Consider the following 21,062-nt stretch of genomic DNA (forward strand, 5'->3'; position numbering starts at 1 on the left):
GTATTCCCACTGGGCGCGGTCACCTTATCCGTAGTTGTGGGTGATTACCCCCAACAGATAGCCAGGGACGTGACGTTCTTGGTTGTTGATTGCTCATCAGCTTACAACGCTATCCTCGGGCGACCCACGCTCAACTCATGGAAGGCAGTAACCTCCACCTACCACCTGATGATTAAGTTCCCAACTGACTACGGAGTAGGGGAATTGCGCGGGAGTCAGATGGCCGCGCGCGAATGTTACATAGCCATGGTGGAAATGGAGGATCAGGTTCAGACTTTAAGTATAGAAGAACACCGGACGGTGACGGAGCCGGTTGAGAAGCTAGAAGAAATACCTCTTGACAGTTCCGATCCTGGCCGCACGACCAAAATTGGAACACTCGCTAGCCTCACGACCCGTCAAGAGCTCATAACATTCCTTAGGCAAAATCAAGACGTATTCGCATGGGGTCATGAAGATATGCCAGGAATAGATCCTTCAATCATGGTGCATAAGCTGAATGTGTCGCCCGCCTTTTCACCCATCAGACAAAAGAAGAGGGTGTTTGCCCCGGAACGAGACCGAGCCATAGCAGAGGAAGTCAGAAAGTTACGGGAAGCAAGCTTCATCAGGGAAGTGTACTATCCCGACTGGTTAGCAAATGTAGTAATGGTGAAGAAAGCAAGCGGGAAATGGCGGATGTGTGTGGACTTCACCGACCTTAACAAAGCTTGCCCCAAGGATAGCTACCCCCTACCCAGGGTCGATGTCCTAGTTGATTCCACGGCCCGACACCAGTTGCTGAGCTTCATGGACGCTTTTTCGGGATACAACCAAATCCGAATGCACGAAGCCGACCAGGAGAAAACATCGTTCGTAACCAGCCAAGGCCTATTCTGTTACAAGGTCATGCCCTTCGGCCTAAAGAACGCAGGCGCAACGTACCAAAGGCTCATGAACAAAATGTTCGCACAACAGATTGGGAGGAATGTCCAGGTCTACGTGGACGACATGCTAGTTAAAAGCCGGAGGGAGGAAGATCATCTAGGAGATCTCAAGGAAACATTTGATACACTCCGCTCCTACAATATGAAGCTCAATCCAGGGAAATGCGCCTTTGGAGTAACGGCAGGAAAATTCTTGGGATACATGGTGTCTCAAAGGGGAATCGAGGCGAACCCGGATAAAATCCGAGCCATTATGGAAATGACACCGCCGAGAAGTGTAAAGGAGGTACAGAGCCTGAATGGAAAAATAGCGGCACTTAACAGGTTCGTGTCGAGAGCAACGGACAAGTGTTTGCCCTTCTTCCGGACATTGAAAAAATCCTTTGAATGGACCAACGAATGCCAGCAAGCGTTCGAAGAATTGAAGATTTACCTCTCCTCTCCACCGTTGTTGAGCCCGTCGCAGCCGGGAGAAGAGCTTTTTCTCTATCTGGCCGTCTCCCCCGCAGCTGTTAGCGCAGCCCTGATGAGAGAAGAAGAAAGAGTGCAAAAACCCGTATACTACGCAAGCCGAGCGCTTCGCGGTGCCGAGGAAAGATACCCGCCGATGGAAAAACTTGCCTTCGCATTGGTTACAGCAGCCCGAAAGCTCAAACCGTACTTCCAAGCTCACACGGTAACTGTCCTGACGGACAAGCCTTTACGGCGAGCAATGAGCAGCCCCGAGGCCGCGGGCCGGCTGGCATTATGGGCAATCGAGCTGAGCGAATTTGACATTCAGTATCGTCCGCGGACCGCCATCAAGGGACAGGCTGTCGCCGACTTTATAGCTGAGTTCACCCATGACGAGGACCAGGGGGCAGCAGAGTCCCCTCAATGGAGCATACATACGGACGGATCATCCAACAGGCAAGCCGCAGGGGCCGGCATTGTGTTACTATCACCTGAAGGAGACACCATTGAATGTATGGTCCGTCTAAACTTTCCCGCCACCAATAATGAATCAGAATATGAGGCACTAATAGCAGGACTCGACCTCGCCAAAGCAGCAGGAGCCGCAAGGGTAGTCGTCTACTGCGATTCACAGGTCATCACCAACCAGATAAATGGAGACTACGAGTGCAAGAGCGAAAAGATGAAGAAGTACTTTGATGAAGTAAGGACAAGAGTGGGCGACCTAGAAGCCAAAATCATCCAGATTCCCAGAGAGGAAAACGAGCGAGCGGATCGTCTCGCGAAGGCCGCCTCAGCAGAACGAATGATCGTCCCTGGTAATGTACTCTCCTTTGTACAGCTTTCCCCGCTAATAGATCTCAGCAATATGCAGGAAATATGCTCCGACAGCGGCTGGGCAGCGCCGTTGGTTTCGTACCTAAAAAACGGGGTCTTACCGGACGAGAAGGAAGCCGCAAGGAAACTTAAAGTCCGGGCGGCAAGGTTCGTCCTGATAAAAGACGTCCTATACAAGAGAGGTTTCTCCCGACCGTATCTGAGATGCTTGGGTGCGGAAGAGGCGGACTACGTCATGAGAGAAGTACATGAAGGAATCTGCGGAAACCACTCAGGGTCCAGATCATTGGTACACAAGCTTGTACGAGCAGGGTATTATTGGCCCACCATGCAGAAGGACGCCGAAGCCTATGTCAGGGCCTGCGACAAATGCCAACGGTTCAGCAATATCATTAGACAACCAACCGAAGAGCTGACCCCAATGACAGCCCCATGGCCGTTCGCACAATGGGGATTAGACATTATGGGACCATTCCCTACAGCTATGCGGCAGCTGAAATTCCTGGTAGTAGGCATCGACTATTTCACGAAATGGGTGGAAGCTGAAGCATTAGCCACGATTACGGAGAAAAACGTTCGGAGCTTCGTCTGGAGATGCATCGTATGCAGGTTTGGCATTCCTAGAGTCTTTGTCTCGGATAACGGGAGACAGTTCGACAACGACCAGTTCCGGGATTTTTGCTCACAGTTGGGAATAAGGAACCATTACTCCTCCCCCGCCCACCCTCAAGCTAATGGCCAAGTCGAAGTCACAAACCGATCCTTGCTCAAGATCATCAAGACTCGGCTCGAGGGGGCAAAGGGTATATGGCCCGAAGAATTGCCAAGTGTACTATGGGCATACAGGACGACGGCAAGAACACCAACAGGAGAGACACCGTTCCGCCTGACGTACGGAAGCGAAGCAGTCATCCCGGCAGAAGTCGGACTCGCAAGCTATAGGGTACACAACCATGATGAGGACAAAAACGATGAAGCTATGCGACTACAGCTCGACCTAGTGGATGAGATCAGGGCAGCAGCAGAACAAAGGCTCGCTAGGTACCAGGATCGCATGGCCAAATACTACAACTCTCGGGTCCGACACAGAGACTTCCAAGTCGGAGACCTTGTTCTTAGGAAGGTCATGGGCGCCGCTAGAGACCCTACCCAAGGGAAACTCGGCCCCAATTGGGAAGGTCCTTACCGAATCTCGTCGTGGCAGAGAAAAGGTACTTACCACCTTGAAACATTGGAGGGACAGAAGCTACCACATCCATGGAACACCGAGCACCTACGGAAGTACTACCAATAGAAGCAGCGGCATAAAGACCAATTTCTTTTACTTTTTAGCAAATTATAGTTTAACTCCTCAGATTTATCGTTTGCTTTAGTTTTTTCGACAATACTTTTTTTTAGCCCAAGGGTCAGGGTTTGGTTTTAATTACTTTTATTTGAATGCATGGCAATAAGAGGAGTTTTATTCAGAAATCATTGAAGTATATTTTTCCTCCGACGGTCCACTAAGTTTACGACCCAAGAACGACTAAGTCCGTAACTCACGGGCTAAGGAAAAGCCTGACGGACTAATGAAAGATGTTAAGGCATCGAGGCTAAAAAGCCAAAGAAAACAATGGTCCGAGAAGGCTACAGCTAAAAGCTGACGGTCCAATAGATAGAGTTATCATATGGATCGAGCCTTCAAAACCGACGGACCAACGGAGATGTCAAAAGACATCAAGGCCAAGGCCAAGAAACTGACGGCCCAAAAAAGGCTAAAAGCCAAAAGGCTGACGGTTTAACGAGATGGAATAACCATCGTAGAAACAGTCCTCAAAAACTGACGGACCAAAAAGATGTCAAATGACATCAAGGCCAAGGCCAAAAAACTGACGGCCCGAAAAGGCCAACAGCCAAAGGGCTGACGGTCCAATAAGATGGAATAACCATCGTAGACAAGGTCCTCGAAAATGACGGACCAATAAAGAGTTGACATACAAACTGACGGTCGTAAAGCTGACGGGAATTTCCAACAATTTTGTCTAAAATAAATAGATAGAAGCAACGGAAATGAAATACGTGCAATTATACAAACGACAAGGGCACTTGAACATTACAATTGTTTAAAACTACAATTGTATTACAACCGTTTAAAACTAAAAATAGCAACTGTTTTTCAGAAAATTTGAAAAAAGAACAAACTGCCTAAGTACATAGCTATAATTAAGCAGCAGGAGGGTTGCCGTCAGTAGGACGGTCCTCAACGTCCACGATAACCGCCGGAGAATCAGGAGCTGTAGGGTTGACGGCAGGCTGGGCCAGGACGACGCTGCTGTCATGCTCCGGAGTAGGTTCGGGCTGAAGAGAGACGTCGTCTCCATCGTCCATTGTAATCCCAGACAAGTCCAGATCCGGGAAGGCCGACGCGACCTGTCGAAGGCAGTCATCAAACCCAGTGCCGTAATACTGACCACATGAGTCGATAAAAGACTGCGACGTTTTGAAATCTCTGATCGCGTTAGCCCCCGCCGTCTGTAGCTTCTCCTCCAGAGCCGTCACCTCTCCTTGGAGCTTGACGTTCTCACCACTGGCCTCCGTCAGCTTAGTATTAACATCTTTCAGTTCCTGGTTAAGGACACGGACGGCTTCCTTGTACTGAACCTGCTGATTCAACAAGTTCTTGTTGTGGCTGCGAACTCGACTGACGACCCCCTCCTTCGCCTCGCAACGGTCACGAAGGGCTTTGACACGAACCAAAGCCTAAAAAAGCGTATCCGTCAGATGAAAAATACATCAAAACAAGATATGGCATGTTCAAACCGAAAACGTGAGAAACTTACCCTGGAGAGATCAAAGAGGGCCGACGCCCCTAAATCTTCCGTCCCTACTTGATCACAGGGCTCCATGTCCGTCGGTTTGATAAGAGATTCAACCTCCCCGACGGCGTATTCCTTGTGGGTTAGGAGACGGCACGGGCCCTCGTTGACGGGACCAGTGGAAGTCATCACCCCCTTTCCCGCGCCGTGGCCAGACGTCGGAGGGGACTTCTCCTTCAATGGCTCGACTGACGGAGTGACGGCAATCTTTTTTGCTGGACGGCCATCACTCCCGTCAGGTTTCCTCTTCGCCACCTTGGCGACGGCCACGGGGGTTGACGAGGCTTCCCCCCCTGCTTCCTTGGCCCTCCTCTCTTCTTTCTGACGAGCTGCAGCGGCCCGTATCCTTTGTTTCGCGGATTCCATCTCTACAAAACGAAGAAAGACTACTAAGGGAAAGTGACGGAAATAATTAAACTGACGGGGGTTGAAGACTACTTACGCCGGCGCGCAAACTCCTCCAACTTACGAGCTTCCGCTGACGGATCTGGGCCCCCACAGTATAAGTGGAGGGTGTCAAGGGTGATCAAATCCCGGCACTTACGGTCTTCCAAAGGGATCTCTAGAATCCGTTGGATGAACCCCTCCTGCTCGTCAGTTATCTGCGGACGGATATAAGCTGAAAAAGAAAAAATAACAAGTGTTACGACCGTCACTTAAAAAACACACACGAGCCTCATGAGTGACGGGATTGACCTGAATCTTTGACAAAGGCCCATGTATTGTCAAAATAACCACTGGGCATCGTCACCCACTCCTCCTGACGGCAGACCCAGTCCGTCCCCTCAACAAAGAAATACCTACTCTTCCAATTTCTATTCGAGTCAGGCATATCTGACACTAACCGTAGCCCTTTTTCTCGGGCGTTAAAGTGATACGTCCCCTTGGACGAGGCAATATGGTGAGGTCTATAACAATAAAAGAACTCTCCTAGTGTAAGCTGACGGTGTCCTCCGCTAAGACTGCCCCATAGGATTTCAGCTCCTATAAAAGTCCTCCAGGCATTTGGGGCAACTTGGGTGACGGATATTCCAAGGAAATCAGCTAGTTGACGGTGCAACGACGTCAACGGTAACCTCAGGCCCGCAGCAAACATGGCGTCATACATACCGACGTCAGCTGTCCGCCCGGAGTAACACCTCTCACCCTCTCTAGGGAGACGGATGGGAATGTGGTCTGGGATCTGATAACGAACCCGTAACTCCCTAAAGACCTTACCACTCATCCCAGGCAAAAATTTGTTGACGGCCCAATCCTCAGGAAGAATGAAGGGACGGTTATCTCCGGAACCCTCCAAGGTTCCTTCACTGGATCTCTCATCCCCGTCACTATCTTCCCCGTCAACATCTATTCCATCCCCGTCAACGCTTATTCCGTCCCCGTCATTTTCATCCCCTCTTCCCTCATCCCCATCTCCCTCAGCAAAACTCTCTTCACCGTCGGGAGATTGGGCTGACGACTCTCTCTCCGACGGGAGGGAGAACTCTGACTCATTTCCAGAACCAAAGGTCTCGTCGTAGCCCGCTCCCTCGCGGACTGACGACTCATCACAAGACGCGTCACTCGACATCTGACTACCTACAAGTGACGGGTTCAAACTAAGTACCTAGGCTGACGGCCTCACTAATAAGGCAAAAATAAAAAGAAAAAGAAGGAAGGAGAGAGGATGAAAACTTACCGGTATGAAAGCCTTCAGGACGGCTACAGCAACGGATAAACTGACGGAAGTGAAGTTGACGGAAGGTGAGCGACGGTCTGTCTCTCCACAAGCTCAGCAGGGTTGAAATAGTGAAAAATGACTGAGAACGCTGTTTATATATGGAAAAAATGGCGCGGAAGACGAAGCGACGTCTCGTCAGAAGTGAGGCCAATGGGAACGAGCCACCTGTCCAAGGCATTAAATGCTCAGATCTACGCAAACGATGTTTCTGCCTCTTTTGAAAGCAAACTCCATAAAACCGTCAGTACAGAAGGTGACGGATGTATGGAGTAGGGGGCAAATGATGAGGATAAAAAATATGCTGGCAAAGGTGACGGCACATACCTGACAAGGGTGACGGCACATACCTGACAAGGGTGACGGTGCAGACCTGGCAAGGGTAAAGGTGCAAACTTAGCAAGGATGACGAGATGGTCTTGCCGTCAGTATACCTTCTTGGCTGACGGTGACCTAAGGCTAAAGAACTCCAGAGGCCGAACTTCCTAAAGCTTACGGGATAAGCGTGGACTGACGGGATAACGTAGACTGACGGCGTCAGTCTGTGAAATTACCATTATGCACATTTACGTGTACAAGTAAATAGCTTGCTCCCCACGTTTCATGGAACCTAAGGACTCTTATATGGAAAGAATCCCGTAAAATACGCCCAAGGAGACTCCTATAAGGAAAAGACTTCCGCTCCAAGGAAAAGAGGGTCAGCCCTCTCCACTATAAAAACCCAGCACTCTCATAAACCAAGGTACGCGTAATTTTACCCTCTCTAGCACTCTAGAGCAGTGAGAATAGTTCTAACTTGACCTTCGGAGGGTATTCGGCCGGTACCACACCGGTGCTCTCTGCTAGGTTATTCCTTTTCGTTGTGCAGGTGTCATCTGCGATCGAGTGAGGAGCGTGCGACTCATTGGTGGTATTGTTTTCAGTATCATCACCCATGACTCAATTTTCATAAGAATGTCACTTCCATAGGTGAAAACAATGAGATGAGACAAATTAAAAGTCAAAAGTTGTGAAGACCTTAAAGCATCTGGATGATATTGGATCCAAATAAAGATTTCAGATGCAATCATCAGAATTCCACAAACAAAAGTAGATGAAAAGAGGTAACTTAATGGGATCCACCAGAAAAAGTGATGTAAGGGCTACTTGATTTATAGGAAATGGTAATATGCAGTTTTATGTAGGCAGAGACAACATAAGAGATAAACATTTGTTATGTCATATAGCAAGGAAAGCAAATATAAACATCCATTAGTGTTAATATCTTTAAAGATTGTTATTATAAAAATAAAAATAAAGAAATAATTGAAAAGAATATGCTCTTTGTTACACATTTGACTGGATGTGTTTTATATCCTCATAATATAATGGATAATGATTATGACATAGTGGTTATTCCACACTCATCAATCATTGTACACACTGTTATGTGAGTTGAAGTTTTGAAAACACAATTTCAAGAAAAATTGTGAAATGAAAACATGATTTTTTCCATTTTCATAATTTTGACTAAAATCGTGTTTTTTCATTGCAAGTCAGTGTTTGTACAGAGTGTGCAATGAAGAGTTTGTAACAACAATTGGCCTATTTTAACTTCTCATGCAACCACTCAATACCACATATGGCATAACTCACAAAAAAGAAAAAAGAAAAAAAAAAAAAGGCACATTCCATATATACGTGTCACTCTCCAATGAAAGCATACCATGACAACCTCATCTCTTGCATGACTATTCACTACAAAACAATACATGTAAATATAATGCTAAGTACTTGATTCTATTTTTCAAACTTTTTCTCATAAACAAACAGGAAAATAAATTAATAAATGTCAATATAATTAAATTCCAAATAAGCATAAAACACAAGATTAAACACAATAATTAAATTAATTCTATTTTACTACTATTTTTTGGACCTCTGTTTTTTAAGTATTTTATTGTTCAGCGCCCACTATTTTCCTCTGGCCACGTGGTGCAACATTGTTGGACAATACATGCCAAGGCAGCACTATTTCATAAAGCAAAAGGAATAAGTCTTGGGCCAAGTTCATCTTAAAGCCCAAAAAGCCGAAGTTTCCATCCAACAACATGGGTTGATCGCTAGCTGAAAATCCTCAGCGCTTTGCTGATTGGGCTCATGGCCCACAATCCTTTTTACTTCGCAAAATAGGCTCACAACCCTTATATTTTGCACATCATGCAATGGTCTCATGCCCATAATGTATAATTTATTTCTAAAAAATTGACATTTATTTGTTTGTTTTGTTCTGTTTTTTTTTTTTTTTTTTTTTTTTTTTTTTCATATGAAAATATGAGTCAGTTCGAATTGCCCATAATCCAATTAGCCAAACCCATTGTTAATCCGTTTAAAATGCCATTTAACTTGCAATACAATTAAACCTAACCCAATTCGACCCGATAATTTACCACTTCTAATTTTTTTTTTTTTTTTAAGATTAACCAAAAAAAAAAAAAATTTCGCATGACCAAAGACAGGTCTATTTGGCTCAAAATGTAGTGAAGTTATCACCAGTAGTTAAAAATGCAAAAATTTTTCCCACTTAATTCAAACCAACGTCAGGCATATTTAAAAAAAAAAAAAACTATTTCTCTCCCATAAACAAAAACCAATATAGCTAGAGCTAAAACTTGACAAACGCAGATCAAAACCATGAATATACCGACAATTTCCTTCCCCCAAAACTCATCTCTTAAACGCAAGTCTCCAAAAAAATAACCCTATCTGAATCCATGTAATTTTTTCTTCATTCTCGCAAACGCAATAGGAGGTAAGAATTTCAAATGAATCAACCTAATTCAATGTTTAGAATGTCTACTTAGGTTTTGATTTGTTCATTGCTTTGCATTCTTGTTAATTGTTTAGATGACTTAGTTGCTTGGAATCCAATGGCATTGCTCTTACTTAGAAGTTATCAAAGAAAGAAAGTCACCAAGTCACTATGGGGGTTCTAAACTAGGTTCTCCTCTTTAAGAGAATTAAGCAATACTATTGATCCACAATACTCTTTGTTAGGTTCTAAAGACTTAGGTATTTATGTATTTAGAACTCTAATGTGTATTGTTGACAAACCATGATCAAAACAATATGTTTAGAAGTGTTTAGTCTTGCTCAAAGTTGTATTTTTTATGTAAAGTTGGAATCGAGCTAATGCAGAAGTTACTGTGCATTTCGGCCTGGCTCGATCAATCGAAGCTTAGGCTTGATCGATCGAATCTCGGGCAGAATGCATTTTTCTGCAGATTTCCAACTCAGCCCTAGTTGTTTAAAACGTTTAGGATTTTCTAATTTGTACTAAGTATAAAAGGCAAACTCTAGCCACGTTTTAGTGTTGTTCATATTGCTGTTTGTGTAAATCTTTTGTGAGATCTAGAGGAGCTTTCCTTTACACAAACTTAGGGTTTTCAAGGAGGAGATTTTATTTACACCTTGATGATCAATTTGGTTGCTGCCATTGAAGCTTAAAGAAACACAAGCAGGTGTGCTTGTATCTGGTGGTGAATCCAAGAAAGAAGGAGTTCGTGGATTCGGAACTTGCACGTGGTCATGTCAGTAAGTTCTATTGGTGGGTAGCAATAAGAAGTCGAGCGTGGGGGCTTGTAAGTCTTATTGTATGAATTTCGATTCTTTCAAGATGGTGGATTCAAGTTTACCTTGAGGATAGTTAGGTCAAATCCTCCCCAAGTTTTTACTGGTTTGGTTTCCTGGGTGATCATATCTTTGTATTATTTATCTTTCCGCTGCTTTACTTGATATGATTGTTGTGATTGTGATAACCTAGATTTGTTAAATTGGACTAAGTAACAACTTGGCTAATTATCTAGGTTAATCTAATTGTGTTTTTAAGGGGTCTAAAAACTATCACTCTTAACACTTTTGATACAAATTTTTGTAGATGCTTCGATTGTCTCTTCATATTTAGAAACAATATACACACACCCACATGCATGCATATAATAGTGTATATATAACAGTGCATGCATATAACAGTGTCTTCATTGACAGTTACTATTGTTTTGTTTTGATTGTGTGCTTATTTGGGTCGTGGAATTATTGTGTTGTTGCAGTTGAGCTTTTCTATATACTGACTATGTCTTTGTTTCAGTACCAATGCAAGACATTGAGATAATAAATGCTAAAATTAGTTGGCCTAAGGCAACTAAACTGTGGAATACCTTCCTTGCTAGGTTCATCCAAGAGTCTACTCTAGTTATTGATAGAAAATGGGGTACTGTTGCTCCCAGAGAAAGAGAGATTGGAGCTGCGTTTTTTAGTAGTAAGCGTGATGCCGCTCAATTCATTTTACAAAATCCGGCTGTGAGTTGTTTCTTCCTTTTCATTTTATGTGTATAGTACTTTATTTTCTTGTTTCTTTATAATTCATCCAATTTTTCTCAAACAACTGAAACTTGATCTAGTTTTTTTGTTATTTTCTTTACACTAGCTTTTGAATCCAGAAGTTCACTATAACAAAAAATGTTTATTACAACCAAAAAAATTGTTGTAATAACATCAAAGTCATTGCAATAGTTTATGCAAAGTGTTGCAATAAAATTTGAGATAGTAGGTTTGTGTTAAAAAAATCTCGTAGCAATAAATTTTAAATATTTTAATGACAATTTTGATGTAATATTATATTTGTTATTGCAATAAACAATTTACTACTTCAAATATCTTGTAGCAATAGACTATAATTTCACGAATTTTATTGCAATAGATTGCAAATAATTGACAAATATAATTTTGGTATTAGGTTATTGTAATAATATATTTGTTGCAACTTCATGTTTGTTATTGCAATAGATTGTAAAATAATTGATATTTAGTTATTGCAATAATATATTTGTTGCAATAAGCTAACACTTTGAAGTTTCTATTGTAATAGATTGCAAAATAATTGGTACCAAGTTATTACAATGATTTCTTCAATTTAAGTTATTACAAAAAATATTTCTTAATGCAATTTAGTATTAAAGCCTCTATTGCAACTAAAAATTATAAGTTATTTTAACTAATTATTATTAATGTAATAATTTACCACTTTTAAATTATTATTGCAATGAATTTTAATTTGTAGATGTAATATTATGTCTAATACTACTATACTAATTTTTGTTGTATTACCACTTGATGTAATAGACTTATTTTGATGTAGTGGTTGATGGGGATAGATAGGTTTTGGCTCCACGTTATGATTGGAACACATTTTTTACAGTCAAAGATCAAGGTCCAAAAACAGTTTGCTTTGCTATTTCCGTCATCTCTATAGTTGAGTCTTTATAAAACCATTTACGGAAATGATATTACCATAGAATTGGAGGAAATTTTATACTGTCATCCACATGATTTCTCAAATGGTGGACTTAGTGACTTCTGCTTGGGATAACTAATGACGCATGGCTTACGCTCATTATAATTTGATATTTAAGACAAGATTTCTTTTATTTGTACATTTTTTTCATAAATATAAATGTTTACTAGAAAATATGCACATGGATATAAAATTTCTTTTATAAGAGAGATATATATATATATATATATATATATAGAATAATATTGAAAGAGTTGAGAGAGTAGGCAATTAATATTATCAATGATAAAGAGATGGTGGGTTGGTACATTGAATAAAAAAAAATAATAAATAAAAAGGTAATTACAAACAGTAGATAAAGATCGTCATCATAATATAATACAACAAAGTAAAAGATAAAGTTGCGAAGCGAACGATTGTCCAATCCCACTAGGCTTGAGCACACTTAGTTACATACATAAGTACGCATATGACTTCCAAGGTTCCAACTCCACCATTTGAAGCCGTCCAAATTGAACAAAGCACGACAAATAAGTAATTAAATAGCACAATGTTGGAGATAATCAAAAGTCAAGGGTCTAAAGAGATGAGCAGCTTCAGTCTCTATCAACTCCACTTGGCCCTTCAAGAGGTGCACGTACACAATCCAGTCACCGTTGCAACTTGGACTTGGCATTGGCATCACATACCCTGAGTCACCTCCCCATGGAAAATGGTATGACCCAAATATTGGCTTACCCCATCCAAAATCCACCTTTGACTCCGGGAACCTTTGCCCTGATGATACCACAAAAGCTGGTCCATCTTCACTCCCACTACAATATATCTTAGCCAACCCTGGCACTGGACGATGAGACTCCACCCAATCTATGAGCCCCAAGAAATGTTCCTTGGTCACTGCACCATCCAAGAAATCATGAACTTCATTGGCCACATAACTCAATGGATTTTCATCAATCTCATTTACTTCCTTGCCTCCATAGGGTATGGATAGCACATTTCCAAAGTAAGACCCCATGAGTGAAGCTTTGTCTATATCTCTATCACTTAACCTTGTCCTACCATCCACAACAATGCCCATTTTGGTTATCTTTTTGTCCACATTGTTAAGAATAGCATGTTTAGCAACCATCTTCCACAAGAAGGCACTAAAGGACTCTAGTTTAGTCCTCCTGCAACCATTGGTTGTGGTAGCTAGTGATTGGAGCAGGTTGAGTTGGTCAGCTTTAATGTAGTATATGCGGCTAATAAGATAATCATCACCAGGTTGTGGGTCTTTGGGTGGAGGCAATGAGGTCACTGGAACATACATGTCGTTCAAAGATGGATGAATTGAACCAGGGCGTCTAGGATTGAGTAAAGAACGACGAAAACATGGCACCGTAGAGATGGGTTTTGACTGAGCCATCTCAGCCCATGACACAAGAAATAGGTTGGCCGAGTAGGCGTCGGCAATTCTATGGTCAAACGTGCACGCCACAACCAACCCACCACACTTGAGCTCGGTTGCCTGCATATTCCAAATATAAAACCAAAAATGTCAGTATTAGTACGTATTTATTTTTTAACTACGTGCCTTGTCAAACATTTAATATTTGACTAATTCGTCCTCACCAAATTCATGTACTTGTTGCGTTTATTTGGATTGGTTGCTGTTTTAATTTTAACAAGTTATTGACTTATTGGGTTAGTAAGTTATGACTTTTGGTATATAATAATTAACTATAGCAATATCACGTGTGTGAAAATAATGCCTTACTTTTGACAAATTCAATTAAAGTGAGTAAAAACAAAAAATATTAATAATAATGTGAAATTTAATTCCTTCTACCCAAAAAAAAAAAAAATTTTCATCTTTAACATAGACTTTATAGGCAAGTGGAACCTACACATTATTTAGGAACACATATCCGACACATAAGATATTTTCTTATCAATAACAATTTACCTTTTATTTTCCATACATGCGAGGACCATTAGAAAATAAAATAATTTATGAATTATTTTTCAATATCACGAACCATAAAATTTAATTTTCACCCTCAAAAAATATATATAAATTAATTTAAATTAAAAAACTGAAAAAATAGAACACATAAGAAATAGTCGGTAGGATTTGTTGAAGGCAATTATTGATCATAATATAATATAATTGAAGCAGCAAATTAAGGTGCAGCAGCCGGCATGGTTTAGAAACAGAGGCAGACTGAAACTACGAATAACCGTACGATCCAAATGAAAGGTGACATTCAAAGTTTCAAAACCAGCAGTTTGGCATTTGGGAAGAAGCCAAAAAGTAAAACGCATCTTCTGGGTATGTTTGGATTTAACTTATTTTTACTGGAACTGAAAACTGAAAATATTATAGTAAAATAATTTTTAAATATATGAATAGTGTCGTGAACCTGTGAACAGTGTTTTTTTCTCCTAAAATCATGTGATATTATTGTTCACGTGCAGGGAAAGAAAAAAAAAAGTCTGAAAACGCAAAACGTAAACGCCACATTCAGCTGAATCCAAACGGGTACTGTGTGGGGACGTTACGTCAAACTTTGATCAGCCGTGCACCCAATTTCGGATATTTGTGAGTTTGGATAACTTGGGTTCTAAGCACTGTTTACATAACTCACAAATTTTTTAATAAAGTAAATGTAACATCTAAACTGGATTCCACGAGATGCCTAAACAAAGACAAGGAATATTTCTGATTTAAAAACAAATTAAGTAATAATTCTTTATTAAAAGTGGTTTTAATTAAGATAAAATCTATTTTTGGTTTTGATCTATTTATTTATAAATAGATAATCATAAATAAAATAAATAAAAAAGGCCTAATGTTTCTTTCATAGTAGTGTCAAAACTATTCTCATTTCTTATTATTTCAGATTTTTAGTTCATCGCAAAATACTCTACTGGCTATTAAAATTGAATTGTTTGCATGTAAAATTATGTGGCTAGCATCTTCCAAAAACACATTTTAGGGAGAAAAAAAAATTATATCCAAAAAAAGTTTCCAGGATTTTCTCCCTTTAAAGGAAAAAAAAAAAGGTTCATTTGAGATGTATTAGCCGTTGGAGAAAGATTGACGTTATAATATGATAGGGATTATACGCTAAGATAATTTTGGCTCTAGCAGGAGCCAAAAATATTACCGCTATGTGCGTGTGCGTGTGCGTGTGGGGTGTACGTGAATACATGGGAATAAGAAACACGTGACGAACCTGGACAGCGAGCACACCATGCTTCTTCTTGGGCACAAGTTTGCCTTCAATGGTGTCATCAGGGTTATAAAAGTCGAGGTCTTTAAGCTCTGCCTCAGCAAAAGCTTCGACAAAGTCCACACCACGGTTATTGCAAAGAATCTCAGGTTCATGACCAACAGGGTTTGACACCACCTCACCAGAAAAAGCATAGTATGTCACGAGAGCTTGGGCCAAGGCCTTCTTAAGAACCCCAACCTTGGAGCCAAAATTATTAGAGAGGTCCTTTCCCAATAAGCTGGTGTTCTTCTTGTAACAGAAAAACACACCCACATCAACTGGGGGTAGAAGCAAGTCTAGGTTGGATAGTGGTAGCCAATACTCCTGCAATGGCAGCACTGCAGCCACAACCTCCCTCTTTCTCACTTTCACAATCAACTCTCCTCCACCTCCTTCGGAACCCATGTTTACAGAGAGAAAGAGAGACAGCAGTAAGAGACTATACGGTTGATGGGGTTTGATAGGTCATAGGGGAGTGGATATATAGAGGCCCCTGTGTGGGACTGTGTGTGAGATTTTTCTTAATTAATCATTTAGTCAAGGTAGGCTTTTGTAGAATAGAAAAAGTATTACACCTAGGAAAGAGCCATGCAGCACCAAAATCAATTTGCACAAGCATCTTTTTTTTTTTTTTGGGTAAACTTTTTAAAATCTTTTCTTCTTATAAACTTTTTTTTTTCTTTTGGCAAAAGCGGGAATCTTTTAGCTAGTAAAGCTAGAAAATAGAAATATGAAATACAAGACAGTTCGTATAAATAAAAGAAAAAGGTAATCACGACAGTAGCTGATTGTTCAAAGCAAAGACAAAGCAGAGGCTTTGGCTTCCCCAACTGTCCAACATGGGAGTGACACAGTGTGAATTTGGTTCAGCTTTTTGTAAAGTACATAATAAAAAAGTGGAGTTTTCAAAAAGTGTATAATAAAAAAGTGCATTTTCAAAAAATTGAGTGTTTGGTAAAAGCTGTTAAAAAATGCTTTTTGAAAAAACTAAGTGTTTGACTAGTACTTATAAAAGTGGTAATTTGATGGATAAATTACCAAAAATGACAATGTATGTATAAGAGCATCTCTAGCAGGTTAGGTAAATTTTTGTACTTTTTGGACAATCAACAGTGAAATTTACCTTTTACCTACCCACTTTTTTAATCTTTATTTTTTAATCAAATTTATTCTTTTTTAATATTTATTTTTTATTTTTCTATTCATTCTCAACAATTATATTTTTCAACAAAAAATGTTCCATCCACAATATTTCTTGCAATACTTTCACAAGAATCATAACAAAATCTTATATGGAAAGTTGTTACTAGTTCTAATTTGAACCCACTACTGAAATTATATTTTTACTCACCAATATTAGCTAATTACTTAAAATTTATTGTGAAAATATTGTGGTAGTATTTTTAAATAGTGATTTCTAATTCTTTGCCTTTCTTTCATCCATATGTTTCCTCATTTTTTTTTTCCTCTTGCATTTTGTCCACCACACACGTATACCCATAGGATTCCATCATCTCTTTTTTTCCTTTACATTCCACTTGATTCCAGAGCCTTCATTTCTCCTTATTTCTCCAGCTCTCTCATTCTTTGCTCATTTTTTTTTTCTACTTGATTCCATAAATTCTCTAGCTCTTTCTGTGATACTTGATTCCATAATCTTGCTTGCCTTTTGGTGTCATTATCTTCAAACACACACAGACACGCATGGAGAGAAAGGAGAAATCGTCTTTGCTCCACCACACCACCACCGCTGCTCCTCCTCCTCACTGCGGAGTGCATGCAACCAGGGGTCATATCGCCTTCTATTTTTTTTCCTTGTTCTTGATTAGTTGTTGTTTCTGATTTTAGATTTGTCAAATTGGCTTCTATTTTTTTTTCTTGATCATTTATTGTTGTTCTAATTTTTTTTTTTTCTGTTCTTGATTTGCTGCTGTTGTTGTTGTTTTGATTTAAGATTTGTTGTTTAAATTATATCAGTTTTATGAGAGAAAGAATTTTTTTGCTTTTATTGTTGTGGTTTGATTAATTTTAAGATTATGTTTTTGAGTTTGTATTTTGATTATGCTTGAGATGAGAGGCATGAGAGTGCTTCAGGCGTGAGAACTGATGACTTTTTATCAGGGTATTTTCGTAATTGACTATCCAGCCCAACGGATAGTTAAAATTTCCATGTGCGTTTTGGTTTATGGACCTCATGCGGTCCATAACATGTGCGCGTTCTTAGCGTGTTTTTTGCCTTGGCCCAAAATGCAACTTTTTCCAAAAATTTGCGTTTTGGGCTGAGCCACGCACATTTGTCTCCAACTTTTATAAAAATGTGCGTTTCAGCTCCTAAAAGCTGAAACAAACGCACACTTATATATAGCCCTTGCGATACGAACAAAGTAACTGTCGTGTTTAAAAAATCAATAATATAAACAAAGAAAGCAAAGGGTGTATAATTTAATTTGGACCCTTTCTGCGTATTTGTATAATTTTATGTGCCTAGCTTAACAAGGGCTCAATCTCATCAACCAAAAAAAAAAAAAAAAAAACAAAAAAGACTCACTTCACTTACAACCACCTGATTGTTGGATTTAATTTGAACTTAATTTGGAGGATCTCACTATCAGCTACATGGGTTTAGTAAGTGATAGTGAATTTTAATTAATCTCTACATTTTATTTAGTTAGTGGGCGATGTAACAGTTTCTTATTAAGGCAAAATGAGATTCCAGTTAAAAAAATACTGGATGTCACTATCAACTACACAGATTTAGCTTATTTTTAGTTCTTTTTTAACTGGATATCTGCTTTTATTTTAAATACAAAATAGCAAGTGATAGTGGACTTTAATCTCTACTTTTTATTTAGTTAGTGGACGATGTGACAATTTTTTATTAAAGCAAAATGATATTTTAATTAAAAAAGTACTGAAAGTAAGCTAAACCCTAGCCACACTTAGACTTATAATAAACTTTTGAGTCGCAATTTTTAACTTTTGTCATAACTTTGACGTGATAAATTATGAGTAATTGTTTATTACTTTCATATTGTTTGCCAATTTTTTTTTTTTTTTTTTTTCACAACAAAGAAATTGCATGACAATACTTGCACCATCTATTTCATTATTGTTATTTTGTTGTCCAAAGAAACAATAAAAACTTTAGGGAAAATGCTAGGGACAAAAAAAAAAAAAAAAAAAAAAAATTTACTTGCTAACATGCCAAGTTTTGATTAGACTAAATCACTTTTATATGAGTCAACCACTCACAATTTTTTATAACACAATAAGTCTAGATATGCAATAAATATTATAAAAAAAATATTCCCTGATGTCTTCATGATAGGTGGTGATTGTTATTCAATTAAGTAATGTTGGTGAATACTAAAAAAAAGCCACATCAAGCCACATCATCAATTATGTAAATCAACTTCAAAAAATTGATGCTACGGGGATATTACATCAAAGAAGTGATTCCGTAGGAATATTACAAATTTCATTACGTAAATTTTACAAACCAATATGTCAACTTTTAAACGTTATACAAAAATCACCAATTGCATTTATTTTCATGTTAATTAGTAAATCATTTATAATAAAATTTATAGTAATTTAAAAAAATTTCTGAAGCAAAAAAAAGGTTTGAAGAGTAGTCTACATGTAACCAAATCATGTTAATTTAGGAAAGTTATATAGATGGCTCATCCTCACAGTTAGAGGTGAGGTTAGGTTTGGGGTATTTTCCAACCCGGTCCAACTTTCTTAAATAAAAAAATCTCCAACCTAACTTGAAGGCATTGGTGGAGTTGTCGAATCAAGGAAGGGAAATTTTGTTAAGCCCGATAAAAGTTTGATATTTTCTTTCAAATATTTGAAATTTTATTATTTTACTTACATATGACCTTTTTTTCATTAAAAATGTGTTTTTTTTTTTTTTTTTTAAAATTTGATTTTGAATTGATAGATATTGAAAATTGTAAAATACAATGCAATAAAAATTTAATTATTACTTTGTGTTATAGAATAATAATAATAGAGTTTAGTTCAAGTTAAATTTGATGTAACTTTAAATAATATTACATCATTCAATATTTTATCAAAATAAAACAATTTAAAAATAAATAAGGAAATGGGAACTGCCTCCAAACAAAATTGATAATTTTGATACAGCTATATAAAAAAAAAAAAATTATATATATAAAATTATATTTATATATAACAGCTAGATATGCCTGCTGAATGCCCAAGCCCCAAGGTACATACAAACTTATTTGGTCCTTTGTGGCATTCTTTTTTGAATCTTCCTTTGTGGCATTCGAGGGAGTAAGTGAAATGGGCTCATTATTATATTTTTATTTCTTCTCTTTTTTTTGACTCAGAACTGGTCGTTCTTGTCACATCCTCAATTTCCGCTGCAAACGTCCTATGGTAGCTTTTTACGGTCAAATTCCGCTGCCTAAACTTTTAACAACCATGCTTCCGACAAAAATGCAGAAATAGATCATAGAAATGGTACATTTCGAATATAGCCAAAGGGACATTTATTTTGATGAACATAGCCAAATGCATCATCATCACTTCAATAATAATTTTTTATTTTTTATTTTTTATTAGAAACTTTGAAATTTTCATTAGAAAGAAACAACATTCATGCTTGATACATCTTTTGAGACCTGCATAGCTATAACGGGTGGGATATCCTCAACCCATACAAGACTATCTACAACTATAATAGCATTTTTTGCCATGAGATGGGCAGCCACGTTCCCACTATGGCGAACATGGACTGCAGACCAAGTATTGAAACACTTGAGGTCTTGCTTGATTCCTTCAATCACCTTTTGAATCGACCAAGGTGGGGAAGTATCGCTTAAGAGGGCTGAGATTACTGTCAATGAGTCGCTTTCAAACACAACATCCTTCAATCCCAGGTCCCACGCAAATTGAATCCCCACCTGCATTGCCATAGCTTCAGTTTCCAAGGCCTTAAGAGGAAGCGCCAGCCTTTTACTCATTGCCCCCATCAGCTGCCCCTCTGCATTCCTAATCACTACACCCATACCACAGCAGCCCCTCTCCCTACAGACAGCCCCGTCCACATTAGCTTTATACCAGCCCTGTTTTGGCGGTTTCCAAGAGGGAGTAAATGGTCTAGATGACTTACATGGGGGGGGGGGGGGATTTTCATGCCGAAACTCCTTCACATATTCCTCCATATCACGGCAAAGTCTATGAGCAGGTTTGCGTTGTCCCCCAAACTTGACCGTATTCCTTTGATTCCATAATCCCCATGCCGTGGCCACAAATAGCTCCCAGTCAATCTCAGGCTTTCTGTTTCTAACCTCCCACACAACCTCCAAAAACTCATCCGTTGGGTAAGGCAAGAGAGGTAACTTGAGTCTTGATTCTCCCCAAACATCAACAGCAAATTTACATCCCCATAGAACATGTTCAACAGATTCACATTGCCCACAATAGTCACACCCCACCTCAATATCAACACCCCTTGATTTTAATCGGTGTTTTGTTAGAAGAATATTCCTACATGAGCGCCACATGAACTGTTTCAGTTTGTTTGGACAGTTTAGACTCCAAACCAGCCTCCATAACGCACATATCCGCGTGTTGTCTGAAGTACTTCCCCTATCCGCTTTGTGGTTTTGGGTTTTTAGCCACTTTTGAGCTACCCTATAAGCACTT

The 21,062-nt window shown here is 39.3% G+C and overlaps 2 protein-coding genes across 2 annotated transcripts; both read right to left on the bottom strand.

The window, feature by feature from the left end:
* Window positions 1-4,418: 4,418 nt before the first annotated feature.
* Window positions 4,419-5,801, bottom strand: LOC126728900 (uncharacterized). The gene is made up of 2 exons (XM_050434653.1): window positions 5,036-5,801; window positions 4,419-4,955 (listed from the first exon to the last, which is right to left on the bottom strand). The coding sequence occupies exons 1-2, from the start codon at window positions 5,435-5,437 to the stop codon at window positions 4,419-4,421; spliced, it is 939 nt and encodes a 312-aa protein (XP_050290610.1). The 5' UTR covers window positions 5,438-5,801.
* A 6,573-nt stretch (window positions 5,802-12,374) lies between these two features.
* LOC126727575 (coniferyl alcohol acyltransferase-like) lies at window positions 12,375-15,834 on the bottom strand. Its single transcript, XM_050433317.1, has 2 exons — window positions 15,342-15,834; window positions 12,375-13,630 (listed from the first exon to the last, which is right to left on the bottom strand). Exons 1-2 carry the CDS (start codon window positions 15,783-15,785, stop codon window positions 12,659-12,661), a joined length of 1,416 nt encoding a protein of 471 aa, XP_050289274.1. The 5' UTR covers window positions 15,786-15,834; the 3' UTR covers window positions 12,375-12,658.
* Window positions 15,835-21,062: the final 5,228 nt, after the last annotated feature.

This window comes from Quercus robur, chromosome 5 (genome assembly GCF_932294415.1).
Source record: "Quercus robur chromosome 5, dhQueRobu3.1, whole genome shotgun sequence".
In the NCBI taxonomy this organism is placed as follows: domain Eukaryota; kingdom Viridiplantae; phylum Streptophyta; class Magnoliopsida; order Fagales; family Fagaceae; genus Quercus; species Quercus robur.

Excerpts from the sequence above, each read along its gene's own strand:
- LOC126727575 (XM_050433317.1), bottom strand. The coding sequence starts at position 15,785 with ATGGGTTCCGAAGGAGGTGGAGGAGAGTTGATTGTGAAAGTGAGAAAG. Across the intron at positions 13,631-15,341 it reads ATGGTGTGCTCGCTGTCCAG|GCAACCGAGCTCAAGTGTGG; the intron begins GTTCGTCACGTG and ends TGGAATATGCAG.
- LOC126728900 (XM_050434653.1), bottom strand. The coding sequence starts at position 5,437 with ATGGAATCCGCGAAACAAAGGATACGGGCCGCTGCAGCTCGTCAGAAA. Across the intron at positions 4,956-5,035 it reads CCCTCTTTGATCTCTCCAGG|GCTTTGGTTCGTGTCAAAGC; the intron begins GTAAGTTTCTCA and ends ACGCTTTTTTAG.